This window comes from Dermacentor albipictus, chromosome 1 (genome assembly GCF_038994185.2).
Source record: "Dermacentor albipictus isolate Rhodes 1998 colony chromosome 1, USDA_Dalb.pri_finalv2, whole genome shotgun sequence".
NCBI lineage: Eukaryota > Metazoa > Arthropoda > Arachnida > Ixodida > Ixodidae > Dermacentor > Dermacentor albipictus.
The window spans coordinates 352255159-352276810 of NC_091821.1; the positions used below are offsets into that span (position 1 = coordinate 352255159).

Sequence of the window (21652 nt, forward strand, 5' to 3'; positions counted from 1 at the left end):
GGAACGACGTATTTTTGTGCTTCTCACGGTTCGGAGTGGCACGGAACAACGAGCGACCCTCGATTGGCAACGATAGTTCCCGGAACGGCACCCGCCAACGCCGTCGTCGGGCATCAGAGCGCGGTTGCCTTGGTGTACGTAAACTGTTCTGCAGAGCAGCGGCGCGTTGGTGATGAGTAAACGAGCAGTCGCCGCGTCGTAGGACCGGCGGATCGAGTGTATAAAAACTGTGGTTGTGCGAATGCTGAAGACACTTCTCTTGAGCAGTCATGTTAGACTGAGTCACTTCTCTCCTGCAGTCATGTTGGACTGTTACTCTTTTTCTCAAGCAGTCATGTTAGACTGATTTAATTTCTGTAAATAAACCCTTTTTCCTCGTTCTCGATGAGAAGCAGTTCTTCACTTCATCAACGATCTCAGCGTAAATAAGTTGGACGACGGCATGGGCCAGCTACCTCCGAATTCATGCCGTACTCCAATCTTGGCAAAGGACCACGGACGATGGGATTGAGCCCCCAATCCTGACACTACTTAATTGTTTTTTAGTGTTTTGCACCAGTCATAATTTTCAAGTGGCTGGATAGGCGCTTTTCAAGCCTGCTGGACACAAAGTAGTTGATGTTACCATGTTTGATGTTCCTGTAGCGAGCTATCACATGGAGTCCACATTCTGTAAACTTTACAAAGCTCACTAAACAATTGAAAATTCTTAATCTTGATGCTTAATAGGTGTACCTTTTATGATTCTGACGATGCAAGAAATGCAGTGAAAGTAGGTTTTCAATCAACGAAATTAATTGGCGCCTGAAAGGGTTAATCACGTAAGCTTTCTCCTATAACTAAAATGAAGCACACAATGTACAAAATTAAACCAATTTTATTTCAGTACAAAATTGATCACAAAAAGTTCCAGGCTAGCTGCCTTTCCCATCATCACTTTTTGCCAGTAAGCTTCTCTTGTGCTTTCCTTGAAATGGTCTTACTTGTACCACTGAACTTCTTATTGTCGTCCCTTAAAAAAGAGAACAAAATATCTGTGTAGAAGCCTTGACATAAGTATAGCTTAAAGGGTTTCTGAACCACCCCTTGGGATTAATGAAACACAGTACATGGATAGCATACACTGCTGTGCACATCTAAGCCACATTTTTCAGTCATGCGCGGTTCGTGGAACTCACAAGTGGAGCGAAAAGTCACCTTTTTCTCAAACACCGTCTTTTCAGATGAGGCCTTTTCCTCAGCCATTTTGAAGCTTCAGGTGGCTTGCATATGCCACCATATTAGACATTCCTATATATAGCTGCTATTGGCTGATGGCTGACATCAGTCAAGACAGGTGTTTGGGTCATTGCTCTTCTGTTACTGCATATATTTGACTCATTAATAAACAGGCTGAAGTAAGCAAAAATCCAGATTTAGAATTGTGATAAGAATTATGTATTGCAGAAGAAGCCAACTACTTACACACAGCTGTGGCCACCCACGTAGGAATTCAACTATGGCCACAGTGCTTATTGGTGTCATAGCCATCAGGTCTCACTAATTTTGATTAGCTTCAGACGCTCAACTAGCCTCGAACCACGCAAAACTTAGACCACACGTACACTTGCCAATGGATGCTCACTCCTTGTGAGACGCCTTGACAAACGTTGCTTCATATTGAGCTATTGCCAGCACTTAAAATGTGCAATTTGGATGTTGCTGCTATTCGTCGGTCAAAATGGTGCAGGGCAAAGCTGGTCAGCACCACGACATGGCCAGATTGGAGCACATGAGCGCAAGTGCACACTCCAGCCCTTTAATGCACGTACCAAACATTGCACGCAGTAGCACGTAGCTGCGTCTGCTACATGGTTGGATACCACGGTCTCCATGGGATGCTGCAACGGGCCAGCTTGGTGAGCTTGCTGCAGCTGTCTGAGAACAACTGTGTGCTCTGAGTGGTTGTTTCTCTGTGGGTGATGTGGCTCCAGGCGCATGGTGAACTGGCCCGAGCACTAACACCCTATTGGAACAGGTCGTCTGCTTCCAGGTTTTCACACCTTCAAGATGTATTGCCGATGCCCTGTGTTGTCGTCTCCCTTAGTCCTGTGTCTGTAGCGGTTTTATTCACAATGTCTCACCAGCTGGCCTACAACTTTACCTTGCTACACCATCAAAGCTTCGTTACGTTAGGAGTCCTTCAACACGAGTCCGTAGTGCAGCATCCATCTCTTACCCTATGTGAGCGCTGTTGACGTACTCGCATGAGTGAAAACAAAGACCACGTTTCGTTTGACCCTCGAAAATTGTGTGATTGTGTAGAGATAAGTGCCAAGGGAAATGTGCTACCTGGCACTTGGTGCAAGAAAACAACCATGCGTAGCTATCTAATACAATGTAGCACAGAAAAGGGATGAGACACCGTGAACTCAACCATAAGTTGAGGCATAGTCTCCTGGGAACCAAAATAAAAAATAGTGACATCTACATGAACATCCAAAATCTAATACGAATTGCGCACCACAGTGAGGTTCAGTAGGTGGAACGTTGTGGGCATGCCTCACCCTGCTGTAGTCTTCGCAGTGTAAGGCATTGAAGGAGGAATGGGAACACCGTGACGGGAATCAAAGACAATCATTGATTGCCAATAACTCTGCTTCCACTAAATACATTACTTTTTGCGGCAATGTATGTCTGATATAGTCTATTTTAACATGCGCATTTTTTTTATTTTGATAAAAAGTGTTTCACCGCCCCTTTAAAGTTGCAAACTACGTGGTCTACAATAGTCCATAGTGCGACTGGCAAAAATGCTTTTTGATGCAGTGCCTGCTTTACATAATATACAGAAAAAGTAATATCAGGAAATAAAATATGTTGCTACCATTAATATGATTCTGGTAATTGCGTTCCGAAGAAGGGAGTTTAAATATATTTCAAAGAAACTCTTTTGCTATGACACTATCAGGGGAAGTAAAACTTCTTCGTGACGATTAATTATCAGAATGCCAAGTTCATACTGGGTGTTTCATGAAACATGTTCGAAATTTCTTAAAATTAGCAAAAATGAGAAAATTATATTATTTTCCTCTATACTGTTTTTACCACTCAGTGTAGTAATTAGACAAGTAATTATGTAAATTAGACTAATTGCATTTTAACTATATGATTGATTCCAATGAAAGATTTGAAGCGTGCCCATCCGATGAGCTCATTACCATTTACGAAAATGCAAAAATGAAATGCTGCTAATTTTTGCACCATAATGATTTTCGGCCAATTTCACACAGCAGAGAGCGAAACTGAATAGCTGAAGAGTGCAAGTGTCACATCCATAGTTAACGCTGATGAATGATATGACTGCTTGCATCTCATCATCAGGTGAGCATAAAGTGACCTCGATCGCAGCTTGATAAGGACACTCAGTTGATACTCATCTACCTGAGGCACAAGCGAACATGTCATTCAAGAGCGTCTATACTATGATGTGACAGTTGTGCTTTTGAACTCTTCAGTTTCACTTTTCTGTGAGAAATTGGCCAGAATTCATTACGGTGTAAAAATTAGCAACATCAACATTTTGCATTTCTGGAAACACCTATAAGCTGATCGCGTGGCGCGCTTCAAGTCTTCCGTTGGGATCAATCGCGTGGCTCTTTCTGGTTCGCATAAAGCTTAACACACCATTTTATTCATTGTTCAAATGCTAAAATTACAGCTTTACAGCTAACAATTTAATACTACTGCTTCACACAAACTTTTGTAGACCATTGAAACAAAAAATCATACAAGTCCAAGAGGCTGATCGGCTCCTTTGTGCAAGCTAGCGCCAGGAGGCAATAGAGCTAGATGACTTCAGTACTCTTTGAAAGTGCAAATGTGAAACAGGCAACACTTGTACAATACAGCTCACTTTAAACCTACTTGTAGGCTGGTGCAGACAGCAACACGGCTCAGGTGCTGTTAATGGTGCACTCTATGGCACTGCTCAATTATAAGAAAGCAAGAGGAAGTGCCTTGCTTAGTAATGTAAAAATAATAAATAACAGCAATTTTTGAGCCAGTTCTGACACAAGCTATAACGAGTGGACTGTAGAGCACAATAACAAAGAAAAATGATGTAAACTAGCTTGCATCAGTGGCCACCAACATGTTAACATCAAACCTTTGGCCCCTTAGCTCTACAGCCATATACAATACCGCCTATGGCAACCAGTGCAATGCATACCTGCTCATATGAATCTTATCCCGGCAACCACGTCCTCCTTCCCAGTGTGCTGTGGGTTTCTTTGTCATGAAGTTTGCACAGCCAGTGCAAGGCTTCTCAGCAGCAAAGGGCTGTAACAATGTTGAACGCACAGCATGATGTGCAATACTTTATCAACCTTATAGCAAGCTACGTACTTCCCAGTAGTAGTAGTACTAGTATTGCAGTGGTAATAGTAATGGTAGTCCATAGCAGCTTTAATGTCAGAATAGCATGCATCGACCAAAGCACATTATTCATGTGAGTGCTCAATAGTTGAAAGTACCACATAAACCAGCACCTTTGGAATTAAATCAGGTTGGTCTAAAAACCAAGACTAGTTGAAATTTTGAGTGTTGCTGTGCAAGCAGAAGGTGAAAAAAAAAATTATATAGTGCTTTTTGTGAGATGTTTAAGTGTACTGCTCTACGGGCACACAAGGCCATGAATTTAATTCTGCACCCTTTCATTTATGTGCAAAATAAGCACCAATTCCAATGCTCCACAAGCACAAGTGATAGAAACAATAAAGTGAGATTTCCTAAAGACTGTTACAATGAGAACGCTGATAGCAATACCGTGGAATTTACACAAACTAAAATTACTTAACAAATAGTTGTATAAACTGAACAATAGGATCAGTTTGTTTGTCATTTTAATGCGTAGAACATGTAGAATACCTCCACCCTTCATGAATGTCTGGCTAAATTGTACAATGCTACTAAAACAGGACACTCGTGGCACCACTGCCAGTGCGTGTCAGCTTTGCTTTGCTTCTCACGTTTCCTAAGTGTCCTATTCTAATGCAGCTGCTGGAAAGTGAGGGACTTCTACAATGGTGGTGCAACAGCAACCACATCCAGTATAGTCATTAAGGCAATTAAGGTAATCAATATCAAGACCTGTTGCTTCACCAGGCAGGACTCAAACAATGGACTATATAACCTGGAAAAAAATATCCTAGGGGGAGAACCCCTAGCTTTGTGGGAGCTAAAACAAGGATCCAAGTTCATCATCCAACTATCCTCAATAGCCCAAACTGGTTCTGTATTTTATAAATTGAAAGTGTGCAAATACACAAAAGCAGTGATGATCTTTTTGTCTGCCCTTCCTTCAAATCATATCTGCAATGTTTACTATGTAATCGTTGTGAAACTACAGCATCTCTGAAAAAGTGACCTGTGTATCTCCCTCCGTACAGTTTCCTTTAAATGGAACAACAGACTTTCGTCTTCAGAGCGCAACTCTTAGGTGCCTGTTCTTGCAGCGAATGTTGGCGTTCTCCCATGGTATAACCAAGTAAACCAGCAAAGGATGAAAGAGCAGACACAGAGCGCCACAGGAGATGAAGGACGCGAGGAGGAAAGCAGAGAGAAGGGATCAACCACAACGCATAAAACAGAGGAAGGTATGGTGATAGCATTAGAAGAAAAGTGTAGTGCCGCAACAATCGATGGCCAGAGTAGCATGCGTCTTCTGGGAGGTATGTCAGTGGTGGCTGCTGTAAATCGCTCCCATGCGTTACCCATGGACTGGCTCTTGCGATCTCCAGACTACTGTGAGAACATAGACTTTTATAAGAATTTCGAATTTCCACCCTTTTTGTACCTTCCATGTTTTAAATGTAAACAAAGGTTAGACAAATTCAGTTCAATTTAATGCATATAAAAGAGCAATGTATTTTTTATGTATAAAAAAAGTTTCATAGTCATTGGTAAAAACTTTTACTTTGTACATCTTTTTTGTTATACAGTAAAACCTCGTTAAAACGTACCCGCTTAAACAGTAGTTTTGTTTTAAAAGTAGTAAAGTCAAATCCCCGACTCAGCAGCCATTGAACATAATGTGTTCTGTATCTGCATAAACCGTACCAGCTTATTGCGTACGCATCGGTTAAAACGTAGCGTTTCAACTTTTCGTCGCGAAAACACGGCGGTGCGCTGTCTCCATCGGGTGGCCCGGCAGAACAACAAGCCTCAAAGATCGAAACAACGGCCTCCAAGCGCCCCGTGCGTTTCCGCGTGAAGCCACATCAACATCAACATCATTTTGACGCTGTGCCAGAGAGAGTTATGGCGTCGTGCAAGCAAGGACTCGCGTCGTTTCAAAGCTCGGATTAAAAAAGATGCCAGATGCTCAGCATAGAAGAAAAAGACATTGTCCGTGCTATCGAACGTGACACGAAGAAATCGGCACTGGCCTGCAAACAGGGATCTGCTGTTGACTACAGTGTGTGGCATTTGGAATGCGAAGAAGTTGCTCGGCAGCGCTGCTGCGACCGCAAAGACATGTTGGCTATGAGGTTCGACTTTTCGCCATCGTTGCCTGTGCTGTTGCCGAAGTATCGACTAGCGACAGTGATGAGGACGACACGGAAAGCGACAGCACGGGCGATTCAGCCCCGACAGTGGCATAAGCTGCGCGTTACGTCAGCCTCATGAATGTAATCGTTGCGACGAGAACAGGGCGCGATAACATAACTCTATTCCAAATGAAAGGTATTCCAAACTCCGGCACCCGGCAATGAAAAAGGCGCGCCCGGGACTTCTGCAGTACTACTGCGCATGTGCACGGAGAATACGTAACGCCAACGAGGAATCTGCCATGCGAGTGTTTGCCGAGAACAGGGAGCTGGCACGCAGTTTCAGTAAGTTTGAGGCCGCTGTCGTCGTCGTGCTAGGCCGCCGCGACATCAAATGAAAATAACACTTTTGTCGCACGAAGTGTGTGTGCACGTTTTTTTTCCCCTTTTTTCGCACTCTCTCCGAGTTCCGTTTTTGACAGGTAAGTGGGCGATCTCATGCTATTTGGTTAAACAGTACTACCGTTTAGTAGGTACTTTTTCTGAGCTCCGGCCAAACTACAGTTTAACGAGGTTTCACTGTACTAGGTTTTATGATCGCGTGCAAACTTAAAGATGGTGGCCACAGCGTGAAAATATTTGTTTTGCCAAAACCAAGCTGGGTTAATATTTGTCACGGTAAAGCAATATGCCATGATTTTTTTTTTTCTTCAGGAAACTGAAGATAGCAGAGTGCAATGTTTGGATCAGTTGGCATGGAATGACCCTTTTGCAAAACCCTTGTAAACAATGTAACAGATTCACGTAAAATATAAATTGATGCTTCAAATTTGACCACTTTGAATACTCTAATGAATGCAGTTTACAAAACTTATATACCTGTTCTAGCTGCAGAGCTACGAATTTATAAACTTCGTGCTATTTTTTTTAAAGCTACCAATTTTCGAGAATTCTATTTAGTAAATACAGGCACTAAACAGAAATTTCGCTTTCACCTGTCACTAGAATTCAACTTTCTCTCTCAAATGCAACAGATTTCATTAAAATCAGCCTACTGGTTATGTCATAAAAGAGTTTCTGCGTTTTACATGTATTTGAATAGGCGGCACCGAAGCTGGGCCCAAGCTAGAGCTTCCTCTTAAGTATCCTTACGTGATTTGAATGCAAACACATAATCAATTGTCTAAGTAATCACCTTACATTAAAACTCTACCTTAATCCACCTCAGTCAAGTATTGGGAGTGGGCCAAGTCATTTTTTTTTTCAGTGTGGGCCACAGTATCCGTCTGACACTGTGGCTGTTCACAGTGGGATTTCGCGGTGCAAGTCGCAGCAGGTCCAGCGCCGGGAACGTGATGTTCTCACTTGGTCACATGGGTTTTGGTACCATGAGATGAGAACAACGGATGGTGGATTTTTCACTTCATGGGGCGTATAAAACTTTCATCTTAAAATGGCATTGGGAGGTACATGTGATGCATAGGGCAAATAACCAGTCTATTAAGAGTTACAGTATGGGTGCCAGAACTCCTCACTTACAAAACACAAAGAAGTAAATGCTGGACCACACACAAATCCAAGCTCCCTCTCCAACTGATTGGGTGGATGGAAAATAGACAGGCCAGCATTTTGTTAGAAGTTCCTGGCAGAATGCTGGAAGACACTACTAACTGCTCATAAGTGTGTTTCCACTCATGCTTCTCACCTGTTCTTTGCAGCAGTGGCCGCATATCATTCGTGTGGCGTACTTCATTTCGTGGCTGCCACCCTCCTGCTCTTCATGGCACTTGTCACAAGGATAAGCTTTCCCACAACAAGGGAACCTGGAATTAACAATAGCAGAGACAACAGAACGCAATTTAGGACAATATTAGGCATAGACCAAGGCAACAAAGCATGAAAAAAATTACACAACAGGACCACAAAACCATGTTGCATGTATGATTCATCTGTAGGTATTAACAACATTTGTTACATCAAATGAAATCAGGTTCAACACACTGCTACAGAACCAAAAACAAAGTTATTTGCACAAGTTTATGAATCCATGCGTCAAAGAATAAGACAAAAAGTCCATAGTACATCTGCGAAATGTTCTGAAGTAGGCATGTTTTGGTCAAAGGGTCCGAAAAACGACCATCACAATACCGAAAAGAATCATTTATACATAAACAGAATCTCTTTATGGGAAGCTTTCCCAAATTTTTCATGATGGTATGTCAAGTTAAAAACACTACAAGTAGTTGAATAGCCTTTTCTAGAGCCCCCAGCATTCCCTCTTCACTCATATTCTGTGTAGCTATGGCTATGTTTTGTATTCTTTGGTCACAAAGTCATCTGGTGGCACAAGTGTTGCCTGTTTCTTGTCAGTTTGAACAAGTGTGTTCTTGCATCTCATTACTGCGGCAATGGCGACCTCACAGCAAAGCTTAGGGGCAGTGCCAACATATTTTACAGCTTGTATTTGCTGCAGCATGTGTACACATACACACACCTGTGGACACTGTACAGCCACCACACATCTGCAGCACCAAGCTCTGGTTCATGAGAATCCTTGAGCGGAACTAAAAGTTCATGCTGTCATGGCAAGCCACAAAATGGCATGTGCATGTCAACAGCATGCACAAGTGAACACCCAAAATTTTGCTTGATAGCACTAGTAGAAATTTCTGCACCAAATTCCAAAGCTCCCAAGTTAACGCACAATAAAATTGCCTCTGTGCTCCATTGGCAGTCATCAGAAGTTACTATTGTTAACATATGTTGCATACTTTCTCACCTCTCCCCACCTGCATGCAGCACCACAGTTATACCCAAGAACTTAACTCTTCTGAATAAACTCTTTATGACACTCATTTCCTAGTACATAAGTGAAAATGCTCTCACAGACCCACCAGCAGCAGGCAAAACACTCAGTGAAAAGTGTATCATTAGTTTGAAAAATTCGTCTGCCCATTGCCTATTTTTGCAATGTGCAAAAACATATTAGAGAGATTTGGTCAATGCATGGTTGAAAGTATTCCAGATGATGTCAAACCGGTAACCAGTAAGACGCCTCGCCCTACGACATTACATAGCAGTTCTACTTGGAATGGGCAGAGGCAAAATAAAATGTGCAGCGTGATGTCATTTCGATTGGTGGGCATTTCAGTGCCAACAACAAAGAGCCAATCTTATGCTATCACAACAGCAAAATCAACCTAACAGCTGCAGCAGCTGCAAGAACCACAATTTCATGAAAAAAACATGGTACTCGTGAGAATGTGATAACTCACATTTTACTGACACCATGTCAAGCAGGCTCCCCTCTTAACACTTGATGACACTGATATATTCTCATAAACACAATAAAAGTAAGACAATTTGAGATTAAGATTGACGAGTGGTCAGCTTCAGATTTACATACAAAATTCAATTTAAAAACATTTTCACAGCTGCGTAGAGGCCTGAAATCACCCGCTTTTAGCACAGAGCAGCCAAATTAAAACAACACCATAACCACTGAGGTAAGAGAATCAAATGCCAGCCTTTCCTACCTCAACCAGCGGAAGCTCTTTTTGTAGTGCTTGCAGATGCCCCCATCTGGAAGAGGCTTGCCTTCCTGAATGGCTGGATCTTTAACATTTTTGACCATCTTGGGAGCCTTTATGGAGAATGCCGAACCTGCATTTTCTGCGGAAAAATTTGGCGTGCCAATTATGAAAATGTACAGACTGTTGTAGCAGTTTTTATTAATAGAATAAATGCAAGTCCTGTCACATAAACATACAAAATAAATGAAGAAATATAAATGTGGATACTTAAGAACAGTGTGAAAAGACAGGACACAAGATAAACCAACATGAGTGCAGACTAACAACTCTTATTTGAAAGGACACACATACTATCCTACGGGGATATGCGCAAACTAAATTCAGTAAGGTGTGACAGTAGTAAGCAACATAACGAAGTAAAAGGAAAACAAAGCAAAGGGCTGGCTTGTGCTAACAAAAAACTGCCAGTGAATGGCGAGCTCTGTTTTCTGTGCCTCAAGTTTTTCGTTGGTGGGCATCATGTCTCCTGGAGCTAAGCCATGCAATCAAAGAAGGCTTCTTTCTCATCAGGCTAAACGAAGACTGCAAAGCGTGGTATTGCCATAAGAGCACTGAAGGGCACGCTTAACAGGCCCCGCTACCACCATCAAGTAGGGAAGAGCTTCCAAATCAAAGTCTGTTTGCTTTCAGCAAGGTACTCCCGCCAGCTTCTGGTAGGCATCGCTAAGAAGACTGAGCATGGATGACGCCTCAGGATGGAGAGCTTCAAGCAAGCTGACGGCTAACGCTGTTATACTGTACATACACGAGCTCAGCCACAGCCTCATGAAAATTGTTGGAAGAGCTGGAATTTGCTTTATTTCTGCATTGAAGAAGCTGGGCATGTTATGCAGAAAAGCCAACTAAACCAAGCCAAGACATGAAGTTTGCAGCAAGAGTCACATGCAGCAATTTGTCAGCAGTACGGTATGTGTTGAGTAGGATATCCCACTATCTTGCAGCTGCAACTACATAGGACAAATAGGCCAATGCTTCAACCACTGTCTTAGGGAACATGCATACGAGACGGAGAAAAAACCTGGCCTCATGCTGCTTTATGTGGCTGTACATTAAGGGGGGACGCGGGTCTTGAAATCGCGAAAAATGGTCAAAAATGGCAATTTTCAAAAATTACGTTTTTGAAGTCTTTAATGTCCCAACTATGCCTCTACAAAATATTATGGCTCAATTCCGACTCGAAGTATAAAAAAACGGCAATTTAGAAACGTCGGTGAGCCGAAATTGAACGCCAAGCGCGAAGGTTTGCCTCATTTTCAAGCTGCCGTAGCTCCGCGCGACGCGAACCGATCGGCGCCATCTTGGTCTCATTTGAAAGCTGGTTTCCCGCTCTCCATTCTGGCGCCCCTCGGCACGCTGTAGACCCTAGTGCAGCGGAGCGATCGGCACCCCAAGCACCCGTTCTCAAGAGCGAAATCGTCGCGAGACAGCCGCTGATTGGGTGAAACGGGCGCCTCCCCGAGGCGCAGCCCTCTGATTGGCCGTGACGCATGCTTCGCCTGCCGCGGCCCCGCGGCCGCGTTGTTAGACTCCTTCGCGTCGTCTGCTTTCGCCGGCGCGCACGTCATTTTTCGCATTCCTCTTTGTTTCCTAGTATTTTTCGTTCTGCCTTTTTCTTTATCGTCCTTGTAGATATTTTGGCTATTGAGTCGCCTCTTTTAACCACGAATTTCTTGCTTTTGCGTGCCTGGTGTCTTTGTTCCGCGTGTCACGATGGCGCGAGACGCGCGCTTGAAAGCAAGCACGCGAAAAGCAGTCAGCAAAAAGAGGCGCGCATGGAATAAGAGCGCTACATCGTCAAGAACTACAGCTTCGGTGATGCCGCAAGCTGCTGTGGCCTTGGTGGATGCGGCTGGACTGAGCTCGCCAACAACAGCTTCGCCGGTGGACGCGGCTGGACAGTCCCGATCGGTGTCAACTTCGGTGTTACCGCAAGGCTCTGCAGTGCCGGTGGATGCGCCTGGACTAAGCTCGTCGCAAATGCTAACTTTTGAAACGCTGCAAGTCGCTTCGGATTCCGTGTCGTCGGAAGCGGCCGAGCCGGCTGACCTAAGCCTAACGTCGACTTCGGCGTTTCCGCACGCCGCTTCGGTGCCGACGGACGCGGCTCAACCGAGCTCGCGTGCTCAACGCTTCGACGCGGTGTTTTGCGCGGAGTGCGCGGGGCGTGAAAAGTACGCAGACAACATTAAAACCTCATTGGCGAAGAAGTTCGCGACTTCCCGCAAGTTCGAGCTAATGAACGTCGGCGCAGCAAGTGAAGACGACTTTCTGAGCTTTTTTTTATTTTTTTTGTCAAGTACCAATGCAATACAGAGGTTTTCACAATCTTTACATGAACAGATTTCTTTGCGTTTGGTGTTATTGTGTTCAGTAATGACTGGGCTGCATGCTAAAGCATTAAATTTTTCCATGTGATAGGTAAACAAAAGTGGCAGAGTAAGCAAAACTTTGAATGCAATTTTCTCAGCTTTGCTTTTTCGATCAAATGCCTTTGCCTTACAGAACTTTTCATAATGTTTGCATCAACTGATTTTATTGAATTAGGTATCATTTTTTTCAGTAAAGCCTCAACTACATCCTAAAGCTTTCCATTTTTCATTAAACCCATTAGACTAGCAATTAGGTCAGATGTAAGCTAATTACTCCCGCATTGTTTTTTTTTCCTACTTTGTTATTCATTCATGACCTATATGATCACTTTTTAAAAATTTCTTTAGCTTTAGGATGTGCAGTGGGCCCTTGGAAATGACAGCTATTCTTTGAAACTAGTTTTTTTAATTAAGAAATTATCATAATGGCCCGTAAGAAAAGACCTATGTGGGATGAGTTATTTTGCAATATCTTCATTAATAGATGAGATATATAAAATCTGAATATATATTTGCGATCAGCATTCAAAGATATATCTGCATGCCAATTTTCAGGAAGATATGTTAAGAAATAAAAAAAAAGTTTTCAAGACCCTCATCCCCCCTTAAATTTTGAGCCGAATGGAAACCTTACAATCGTGGATTGCTGGGCCAGTTGATTCATGTTAAAGCGGGAAAAAAAATATACAGTGAATACCAAGATGGACCAGAAAGACTGTGTGTATGTCTCCCTCTGGTACTGCGTCTTGGTTTTCACTGTTCCTTTTTGCTTTTAATGAAATCCTAGGGCAATACAAAGACCAAAATATACACAAAATTTTCTAGGCATAAAAAATTCACAGGAGAGGCATGCGTTGGTTTGCCACCTCTTAATTTACTACAAAGAGTAGAATTTAGATAGTTTGGTCATCTGACTACATGGCCAAACTGTGTGCTCCAGCTATCATTTTACATTGTTATGTAGCTTTTTGGTGTCTCACTTTCATGAATTAGACTGTTTGTGGATCTTCAGAAAGTATACGCACATCCTTTGAAATAAAGGTTGTTAGTCTGCGCTTATATTGTCTGTCTCTTGTCATATCTTTTCACACTCTCCCCAAGCATTCTCATAAATATGCACGAACAAGTTTAATTTGCAACACTTCTGCAAAAATAAATGCTTTTCACACTAGGTCCAACAACAATCGATGGGCAGAAAAATCCACAGACCAATAAAATATGTTGAATAGATTGCTGAAGAAACTGAATATTCAAAAGCAACACGACAATAGCAAGGTGAATGCATCAGAAAAAGAAATGAGATGGAATTGTGTTACCATGATCAATATACTAACCAGCTTCTCTAGATGGTTGCAATTGAAGAAACTTGACAGACTCCATGAGTACAGTTATCTTGGCATTGCAAAACTGGCACCAAAGGGAACGACGTTGTCCATAGTGAATGCCCTGCATATGAAAAACAGAAAAAGAAAGCTTAGTGCATGTAACACCATTTGTTAGCACTAGGCATTACAATGAAGACTTTAACAGTGCATTGGCAACAATAAAAATAAAAACAATTTTCAGTTGTAAGCAACATGCATGCAACAATTCTTTACAATTGAAGATGAAAATTACATTGTATAAAGAACATGCAACGTTACAAACAAAAGAGAAGGAATGCAGCAATGAAAATGTCTTCATAGGTAATCCCATGGTTGAACTCGATTTCAACAGCAAAACCTCATTACCAGCTCATTGCCATTACCGCTTTACCTAGGTCAAAATTACCTTGGCATATAAACGGTTTCCTCATGCCAAGCCCTAGGGCGCGGGATCAAATCCCGGCCACGGCGGATGCATTTCGATGGGGACAAAATGCAAAATCATCCATGTACCATGCATTGGGTGCACGTTAAAGAACCCAAGGTGGTCAAAATTAATCCAGTGTCCACCATTACTGCGTTAACACATGAACATCAAAACCATCAACACATAAAATTCCAGAATATAATTTCAACTTTAATGGTTTAATGGTAATAGCGCTGTCACAAAAGGCCATCCTGTGAACAATTAATGATGGCAACAAGATGCCACACAGAAGTTATGTACAAAGGAACTGTGCATGTACCCCTAAGCAACAGTAATAGGAAGAATGTGTTTGGTCGCATAAGTAATGATAATACGCACTAAGCCCTACCGCAAGTTGCAAGACTAGCACCCACATGCAGTTAACTCACATCAGCAGTCATCCTCTTGTTGCAGCTGAAACAGTCTAGGGCAAAGGCACAGCCAGACAGCACCAGGTCCACAGCTAAGCAGTTCACAAGGTCAAAATAGCCAAGCACAGAGTTGAACTGATGCATCAAATTTGGTCGAAATGTCACGCTGCAGGTGCGCGAGCAGCGGCCACACGTCACCACATTGCGGCGACGTGCAGGTGAGACGACATCCACATTGCAACGGCACCTGCTACACTGCACCCTGACTGCCACTTTTGTGCACTCCAAGGTGGCTACACCTTCACCAAGCTCTAATCGCCGAAACTTCACCTCGGTGCCTTTCTTCTGGTTGACATGAACGTCGACACCCACTTTCTGAGCACCACATGAGGGCTTCTCATCAGCAGCAGGCTTCTCAGAACAGCCGTCGGCATCCGTAATAGAGGAGGCTATGCTATGTGGAACCTTGTTTTCTGCAGGCTCACTTTGTTTTTTTTCAACATTCTCATGCCTCTTACTCTTTTCTTTTTGGTCGGGTCTCTCGCCATTTCCAGTGCTGGAGACAAAGCTTGAGTTTAGGGACATGTCAAAGCCATTAAAAATACCTGTAACACCACTGACTTGTTGGTTGCAGTCTGAAGTTTGGTCGTTTGATGCACCGGATGGCCATTTCTCTATGGATCTTTCCTCCTCTGCGTGTGAATCAAGAGTCAACACATGCAAGCTGTCTGTTATGTTATCTTCTTGTGATGTGCCCTGATGTGCCTTGTTTTGAAAACTGGCAGCACTGTTTGTCATGACAGCAGATTCGGCATCTGCATTGTTTTCGTTCCCTTCGGATAATGCATCATCTACAGTTGACTCCACAACTTCCATTGTAGCCCCTGCCAGTTGCTCAAAGGGCACAAATTCAAGGCCAGCAGCTTCAGCAAGTTGAATCTTTTTCACCTAAACAAAAGCAAAAAATATCAGCACATTAAGAATTCAAAAACTATTAGGTTGGTTTCACGTCATAATTATTTCCAACAAAGAAAAGTTGAAAAAGGGTACCAAGCAATCATCAAACAACTATGCCTTACATGATTTGAAATGTGGTAATGATCTGGTCGAAATAAATATAACGAAGCATTGCTTCACGAATACATTCCATGCAGCGATAAAAACAAATAAGAAGAAGCATAAAGGAGCATAAAACAACTGTCTTTTGTGTTTAAAATAATATAGTATAACTGGCCCATGGCTTGAACGGCATGTGCCAGAGAATCAGCTGCACAAAGCCCATTATTACTGTATTTTTGCCACAAAACATCAAAACTACGAACCTTAATTGTTGAAAATTTACAACATGCGTAAATTCAAAGCAGGCTATATTTCACCTTTATAACAGACCAGCACTGTGTATACATTATCATTCCCACAAATGCCTAAACAAATTTTCAATAAAGAAACTGGGGTCAGTGGAAAACATTCAGGCACCAAACCAAATTATACCAATACCATAACTATAAGAACAAATATGACAAACTTACCTTCCTTAAGCCCTCAATAAAGAGTGCCTCAAGGTTGCGGTCAAACCAGCGGAGGAATGGACGCAAATGAAGTGATCCTGGGCCAACTTGTTTTGTTGTGGAATGTTTCTCATCCAGCCATGCCTTAATGGCCTTGTTGAGGTCCCTGATAGTGCACAAAACCGTAACAATTAGCACTATAAAAAAATTATAGTCACTTTAAGCCTTAAAAATGTGTCCTTTACTGGAGCTCATTACAACTAGTCATTCATAATGCTATACTATTTCATCAAACTTGGGTATAATCACAACATTCCAGAAACCACCATCAGTAAGTAGCCTTTCTACTTGGCTCTTTCTTGGCCTTGCATCTAATATGCCTCAATCTTTGTCAGGCAGTCCTGACAGGAAAGTAATTTTTAGACTCCTATCAAAAAACCATTAAGTTGGCTTTTTCACATAACATCTGTCCAAAACATGGTGGCACTGCTTATTGCTAGGGCAACGATTAAACACCCAGCATATGGAGAAAAGAGCATGCAAGGGAAAATTGTGCATTAAGACTAAATTTACTAGGTGGCCCACCCACGAGTTCTACGAATATCCTGCAAATAAAGATGTTTTCAATCAATCAATTAATCCCAATTTCCACAAATTTATGTGCAATTAGGGTAACGTGCTGGCCATAACCATCATGCCAATGACTGCCGAGTGAGTGAATCGGCGTGGATAAACAGAACAAGGCACACATATGATGTACACAGGCCCTCCCTAATCCTGCAATGACAATGTTTCTTGGGCCTTATTTTCATAATGAATCTACCAACTAGGTATGAACAGGTTCCTTTCAGTAGGGCAATGAGACTATATGGAAAAGCCAACTTGCTGTTTTGGAAGAAAGGCCTATGAATGAGGTTGCTGAGAACAGCCATTACAAAAAAAAAAAAAAAAACACTTACTATACTAAAAAAATGTAAATCAAGCCTCTAAAATGCGGTACCACTTTTATTTGGTACAATTTTATTTTTCTGTAGACAGTATATAACCTTGTGCTTTGCCCATTCTGCATTGTCAACGTCACAAATTCATAACAGAATGTTGTGTCACACATTCACGAATGTTTATAATCAAGGTAACAAACCAGCAGATTATTTACCTCAGCAGCATCGGAGGTAAGACACCTTCTTCATCAAGCACAGACATCATAAAGCACTGCAGAAGAGGGAAGCAAAAGAAAGGAAGAAAAAAAATTAATACCAAGCCATGTTTTGCAGAGAGCGAAAGGCATACCTCTCTGGGATAGAACTCTGGAAATGTAACCATCATTGTTAGCTCCTTGACATCAAATGGCTGTAAGGAAAGATAGAATGTCAGCTCCGAGCAAATTCATGCAATCGAAAGTTGGAAGCAAAGCATACCCAGTCAGGATCTGTAGGTCCAAATACAAAAGTGTACTTGTCGGTGCCATCCCCACCAAGTATCTTTTTGCTTTTTCTAAATCGTTTTCGAAATTGATCGATTTCTCTGTCCCTGTAAAGAGGCAATGAAAACAGATCAAAAGTATTACAGATCTGCACATCAGAGCCAGTTAACAGGGTCAAAATGGAAATACACCCAAGTTCAAAGCATGCAGTAAAATTTTAACAGTTTGAGAAATAATTTGGTTACCACATAGCAGCAGTGGTTGCAGCTCCACAATGCTTTTACTTGACTGGTGGCATGTCACTTGCCAAAGCTTTGTAAGCATACCACACTAAATGAACAAGCAAGCACCTTCACTTCCACTTTTAAAGAGCTTCGAAATCACACAAAGCAAATGCCATGAATCCTTGCAAATGGCCATCACCGTGGCCAAGGATGGTCACGGGGCACACTCGTCAATTAGATGTTCTGTGTGAGATGCAAAGCAAGACTGTGCGGTACCTTGTATCCTTTTGTGCTATCTCCTGCCTGGTCAAGGTGTGCATTCGGTTGAAAGATGCTTGGTACAACCAAACCTGGCTATTTATGTCATTGAAGTAGTTAATACTCTGAAAAGGCAAAGTTCTCATTAAGGTAACTAAAGAAACTCTAAATTAGACTAGTTTCTTGCTAAGCTACCAATATAGAGGAGTACAAAACATGGACACAGGAAGACAATGCATTTGTGTTGGCCTCCTCATTCTTGTGTCAGTGTTTTGTATGCTTGCCTTTCTGTGACACAAGGGGTACCTAAACTGTCACACAGGCTAGAGTGTGCTCAAGTCAATGCAGACAGTGTTGCTATACATGATTTTCAGGCACGCCTGACTTTGAATCGGATATTCTTCATCATCCCTTCTGCTTCAATTGTCCTGGAGAAGTTTGATACAGGCAAAGGACTACAAGTGCCTTTGTGACAGGGGTGTAAGCTGCAGTGTTGAACACTTGTCAGATGAGCCCCATTTCTAGAAGGGTAGTGCATTACTAAGCTGCTCACTCACCAAATGCCTATTTCGAATGCAAGCTGCTACATTTCAAAACACTGGCCTCGGAAATAAGGTTTGACACTTCATCAGATCCCTGGTTGTGTACCGTGCACATATTTCGCAATGGCTTGCTATTCTTCTCACAGGAAAAACTTGACAATGGTTAGAAATAGTATATTTACATAGAGCATTGGTATAAATAAGCTATTGTGATTCAAACATTCTGTCCAGCAGTCCCGGAGCCAGTCCCTAAAATGTCCACAGGGACATTTATCATGATCAGAGATCGAATTACAGGCAAGTGCCTAATTCTTTCCACGTGTTAGGGCTCCTATATTGTAGTGTATAAGCACTAACTGTAGTTTCAGAAGTCGGTTAGCACCAATGTTACACTGCCCATAAATGCCTATTTCTGTCCATTGTGCCTATATATGCCTATTCTTGCTTTTGGCACCTGAAAATTCTTTTTAGGGACATCATTTTTGTTTAAAAAGCACATTTGACCATTTTGTTTAACAACACATGACAGCACTGGCATACACTGTTGCTGATGGCAATGAACCCAGCAATGTGACCCAACAAGTAGGCATTTGCATTGTAAACGTTTCAGGGCTTATCACCATTTCCCTGAGATTAAGATCCCCAAAGGTCTCCTCCTTCAGATGTGGGCACACAACTCCAGTTTAAATTGCAGGTGTGGATTTGAGAAAGAAAGGAGCAGCGTTTTCAGAAAGATGTAAAATAGAATGCAGCCTGAAGAGACTGTTGACTGTAGATTGATTAGACTGCTTGTGTGTTAGGCGGAAGCGTGCAATGTCCACTGGGAATACTATCAACTGTAGTCACGCAGTCCCCTGCTTTGGTACCACCACTCTTTTTGTGGTTGTACAGAAACACCAGATGATGGTGGATCATGTAAAATCTGTAATAGATGAGCAATAAACACTGACCCTCACACCATGTATGTAAGGAGAGACATAACCCTGTGTTTCAAGGTGTGATAAAGAAAGAAACCACTTAAGAAAAGGGAAGTCATAGTGATATTAAAAAAAGTGCTTAAGAGTTCGTAGGAATAGTTATTAAGTGTGACAAAGCCACTGCGCCATAACACACGTTTAATGCATCCCATATGTGCAGCACCAGCCGTCAAAAATGTTTGTGCAAAGGTGCAGTCTGTCTTAAACAAGAAATACTGATTTTTATTTTTTGCTCAAACATTTACAAATAAAAAAAATTTCCATTCAACCCTGACTACACTCAGTGCTCGCTTTCAGTCTACAAGTTTATTTATTTATAAAGTTTTTCAAAGCTGGTTTAATAAGAATTAGTTTTTTGTTCGCAGCTCGTGAAGCAAGAATGCACAAGGTAAGAAAGTGGCAAGGTCAGTCCAAGATTCTGGATTTCTTCAGAACAGCTCTATTCATACACTTGTATTCATCCCGCTGCTGGTTGAATGTGAGAATGTGGAATAAATGGCCACTCTATGATTTATCTAGACATTAATCAAGGTAAGGTGAAGTGTAAAGCCGGAGGCATACGAACAGGCATGTGCTGAGACACACAGCAGACGTCAGTCCTGTGACCTCGAACTAACTGTGCATATGGGCTTCAGGAAAAAGTTTAGCGATGCGTGAGGCTACGTAATAAATCTGCGCTTGCACGGAAAGGCAAAAACCAAACAAGCGGACCCGCCGACGCACTTCCTCTAGTTCGTTCAGGTCTCGTCGAAGGCGGAAAAGCCGAAACAACGAGAACGCAGATCGCCGCGGTATGCAATGAACGCTAAGGAGAAGACCTCCCGCCAGTAGGACGAGTTGCGAGGGCACCGACCGTCAATCGGGTTGTCTAGCCAGACCCTCCGTGCTCACATCGCAACGTGGTTGTTATCTCACCGACGCAACAAGAAACATGCACTGTAGCTAACGCTTACGCAAAGTAACTGAGGGCACGACAGAAGGCAACACGTTTAGGCTGCCTAGAGCAATTATTTACCTCAACTGTTTCAGCAACTCCTCTTCGCTAGGTGGTTGCTGAGCAAAGCCATCCTGCCCAACTTCGCTGACGGATCCAACAGCAGACTTCTGATAGCTTGCCGACGGGTCAAGGACGTCGCTCTCTGGCTGTGGTGAGTCGTTCATGGTGGCTTCTCGCGGAGCTTGGGCAGTGCGTTTAGCTTGGTCGCAACGGCGCTTGTGGGCATAACGGCAGCCGCGGCCGTAGCGACAGAATCCGTGGCGCTCGAAGAAGCGGCACGGCTCCTTCGGCGGTGGCCGCTGGACACTTTTGTCGGTACAGTCGATTGGAGCAACATCTCCAACGTCATTTTCGGCCGGTTTGTCAGTAGTAGCTGAAGCGGCAGCTGAAGACTGTTCTCCTAGCTCGTGCGAGTACCGACATCGGTCGCCATTCCGACAGTGACCATTTTTCGAAAAGAACTTGCAGGGTACACTTTCCGGAGCGTTGCTTGACGGCGGCCCGTTCGAAGCACGACGTGAAAAGCCACGGCGTCGAAAATGTGGTCGGAGTGCGGACTTCAGGCAACTAGGGGCATCTTCAGGCTTGCCTGTTTTTTCAGACAGAGCAGCAGGCTCCTGAGGTCGTCTCGAGCGCGGAGAAGCTTGCGGGTTTACGCCGACGGCATCGTGAGAATCACGCTCGGTATTACCAGCCGCTCCTTGGCTCATAAGTGGGCAGCGACAATAGAGGACTCGAGCACACGGTGGGCTCTCGCACGCAGGTCGTTTCCTTTCTCACGCACGATCGACAAGTCCAGACGCCCTGGTAGCGATCACGAAACACTACGTCGCAGAATTACGCTCACTTGACGAGCCCGACAAGGATTTCACCGAACGAGCAGCAAGAATGAAAGCGTTGAAATCGCCTGAAATCGTTTCTTGCACAACGCCACACAATACAAAAGAAACCACAGAAGCACGATGGCCAGTCTACTCACTTTGCACAAGCAAAGATCACAGACAACTTTCACTGCGTTCGGTAACGTCGG

The 21652-nt window shown here is 43.0% G+C and overlaps 1 protein-coding gene across 1 annotated transcript; it reads right to left on the reverse strand.

The window, feature by feature from the left end:
• Window positions 1-859: 859 nt before the first annotated feature.
• On the reverse strand, window positions 860-21643 carry LOC135909612 (uncharacterized). Its single transcript, XM_065441600.2, has 11 exons — window positions 20641-21643; window positions 17620-17731; window positions 17492-17551; window positions 17358-17413; window positions 16223-16367; window positions 14712-15641; window positions 13827-13938; window positions 10067-10202; window positions 8236-8353; window positions 4211-4320; window positions 860-1012 (listed from the first exon to the last, which is right to left on the reverse strand). Exons 1-11 carry the CDS (start codon window positions 21330-21332, stop codon window positions 934-936), a joined length of 2550 nt encoding a protein of 849 aa, XP_065297672.2. The 5' UTR covers window positions 21333-21643; the 3' UTR covers window positions 860-933.
• Window positions 21644-21652: the final 9 nt, after the last annotated feature.

Bases quoted from the DNA above. Each gene is read 5' to 3' on its own strand.
- LOC135909612 (XM_065441600.2), bottom strand. From the start codon at position 21,332: ATGAGCCAAGGAGCGGCTGGTAATACCGAGCGTGATTCTCACGATGCC. The intron at 17,732-20,640 runs GTAAATAATTGC...GCCTCTTTACAG, and splicing joins GAGTTGCTGAAACAGTTGAG to GGACAGAGAAATCGATCAAT. The intron at 10,203-13,826 runs GTTAGTATATTG...ATTTTTCCGCAG, and splicing joins GCAACCATCTAGAGAAGCTG to AAAATGCAGGTTCGGCATTC.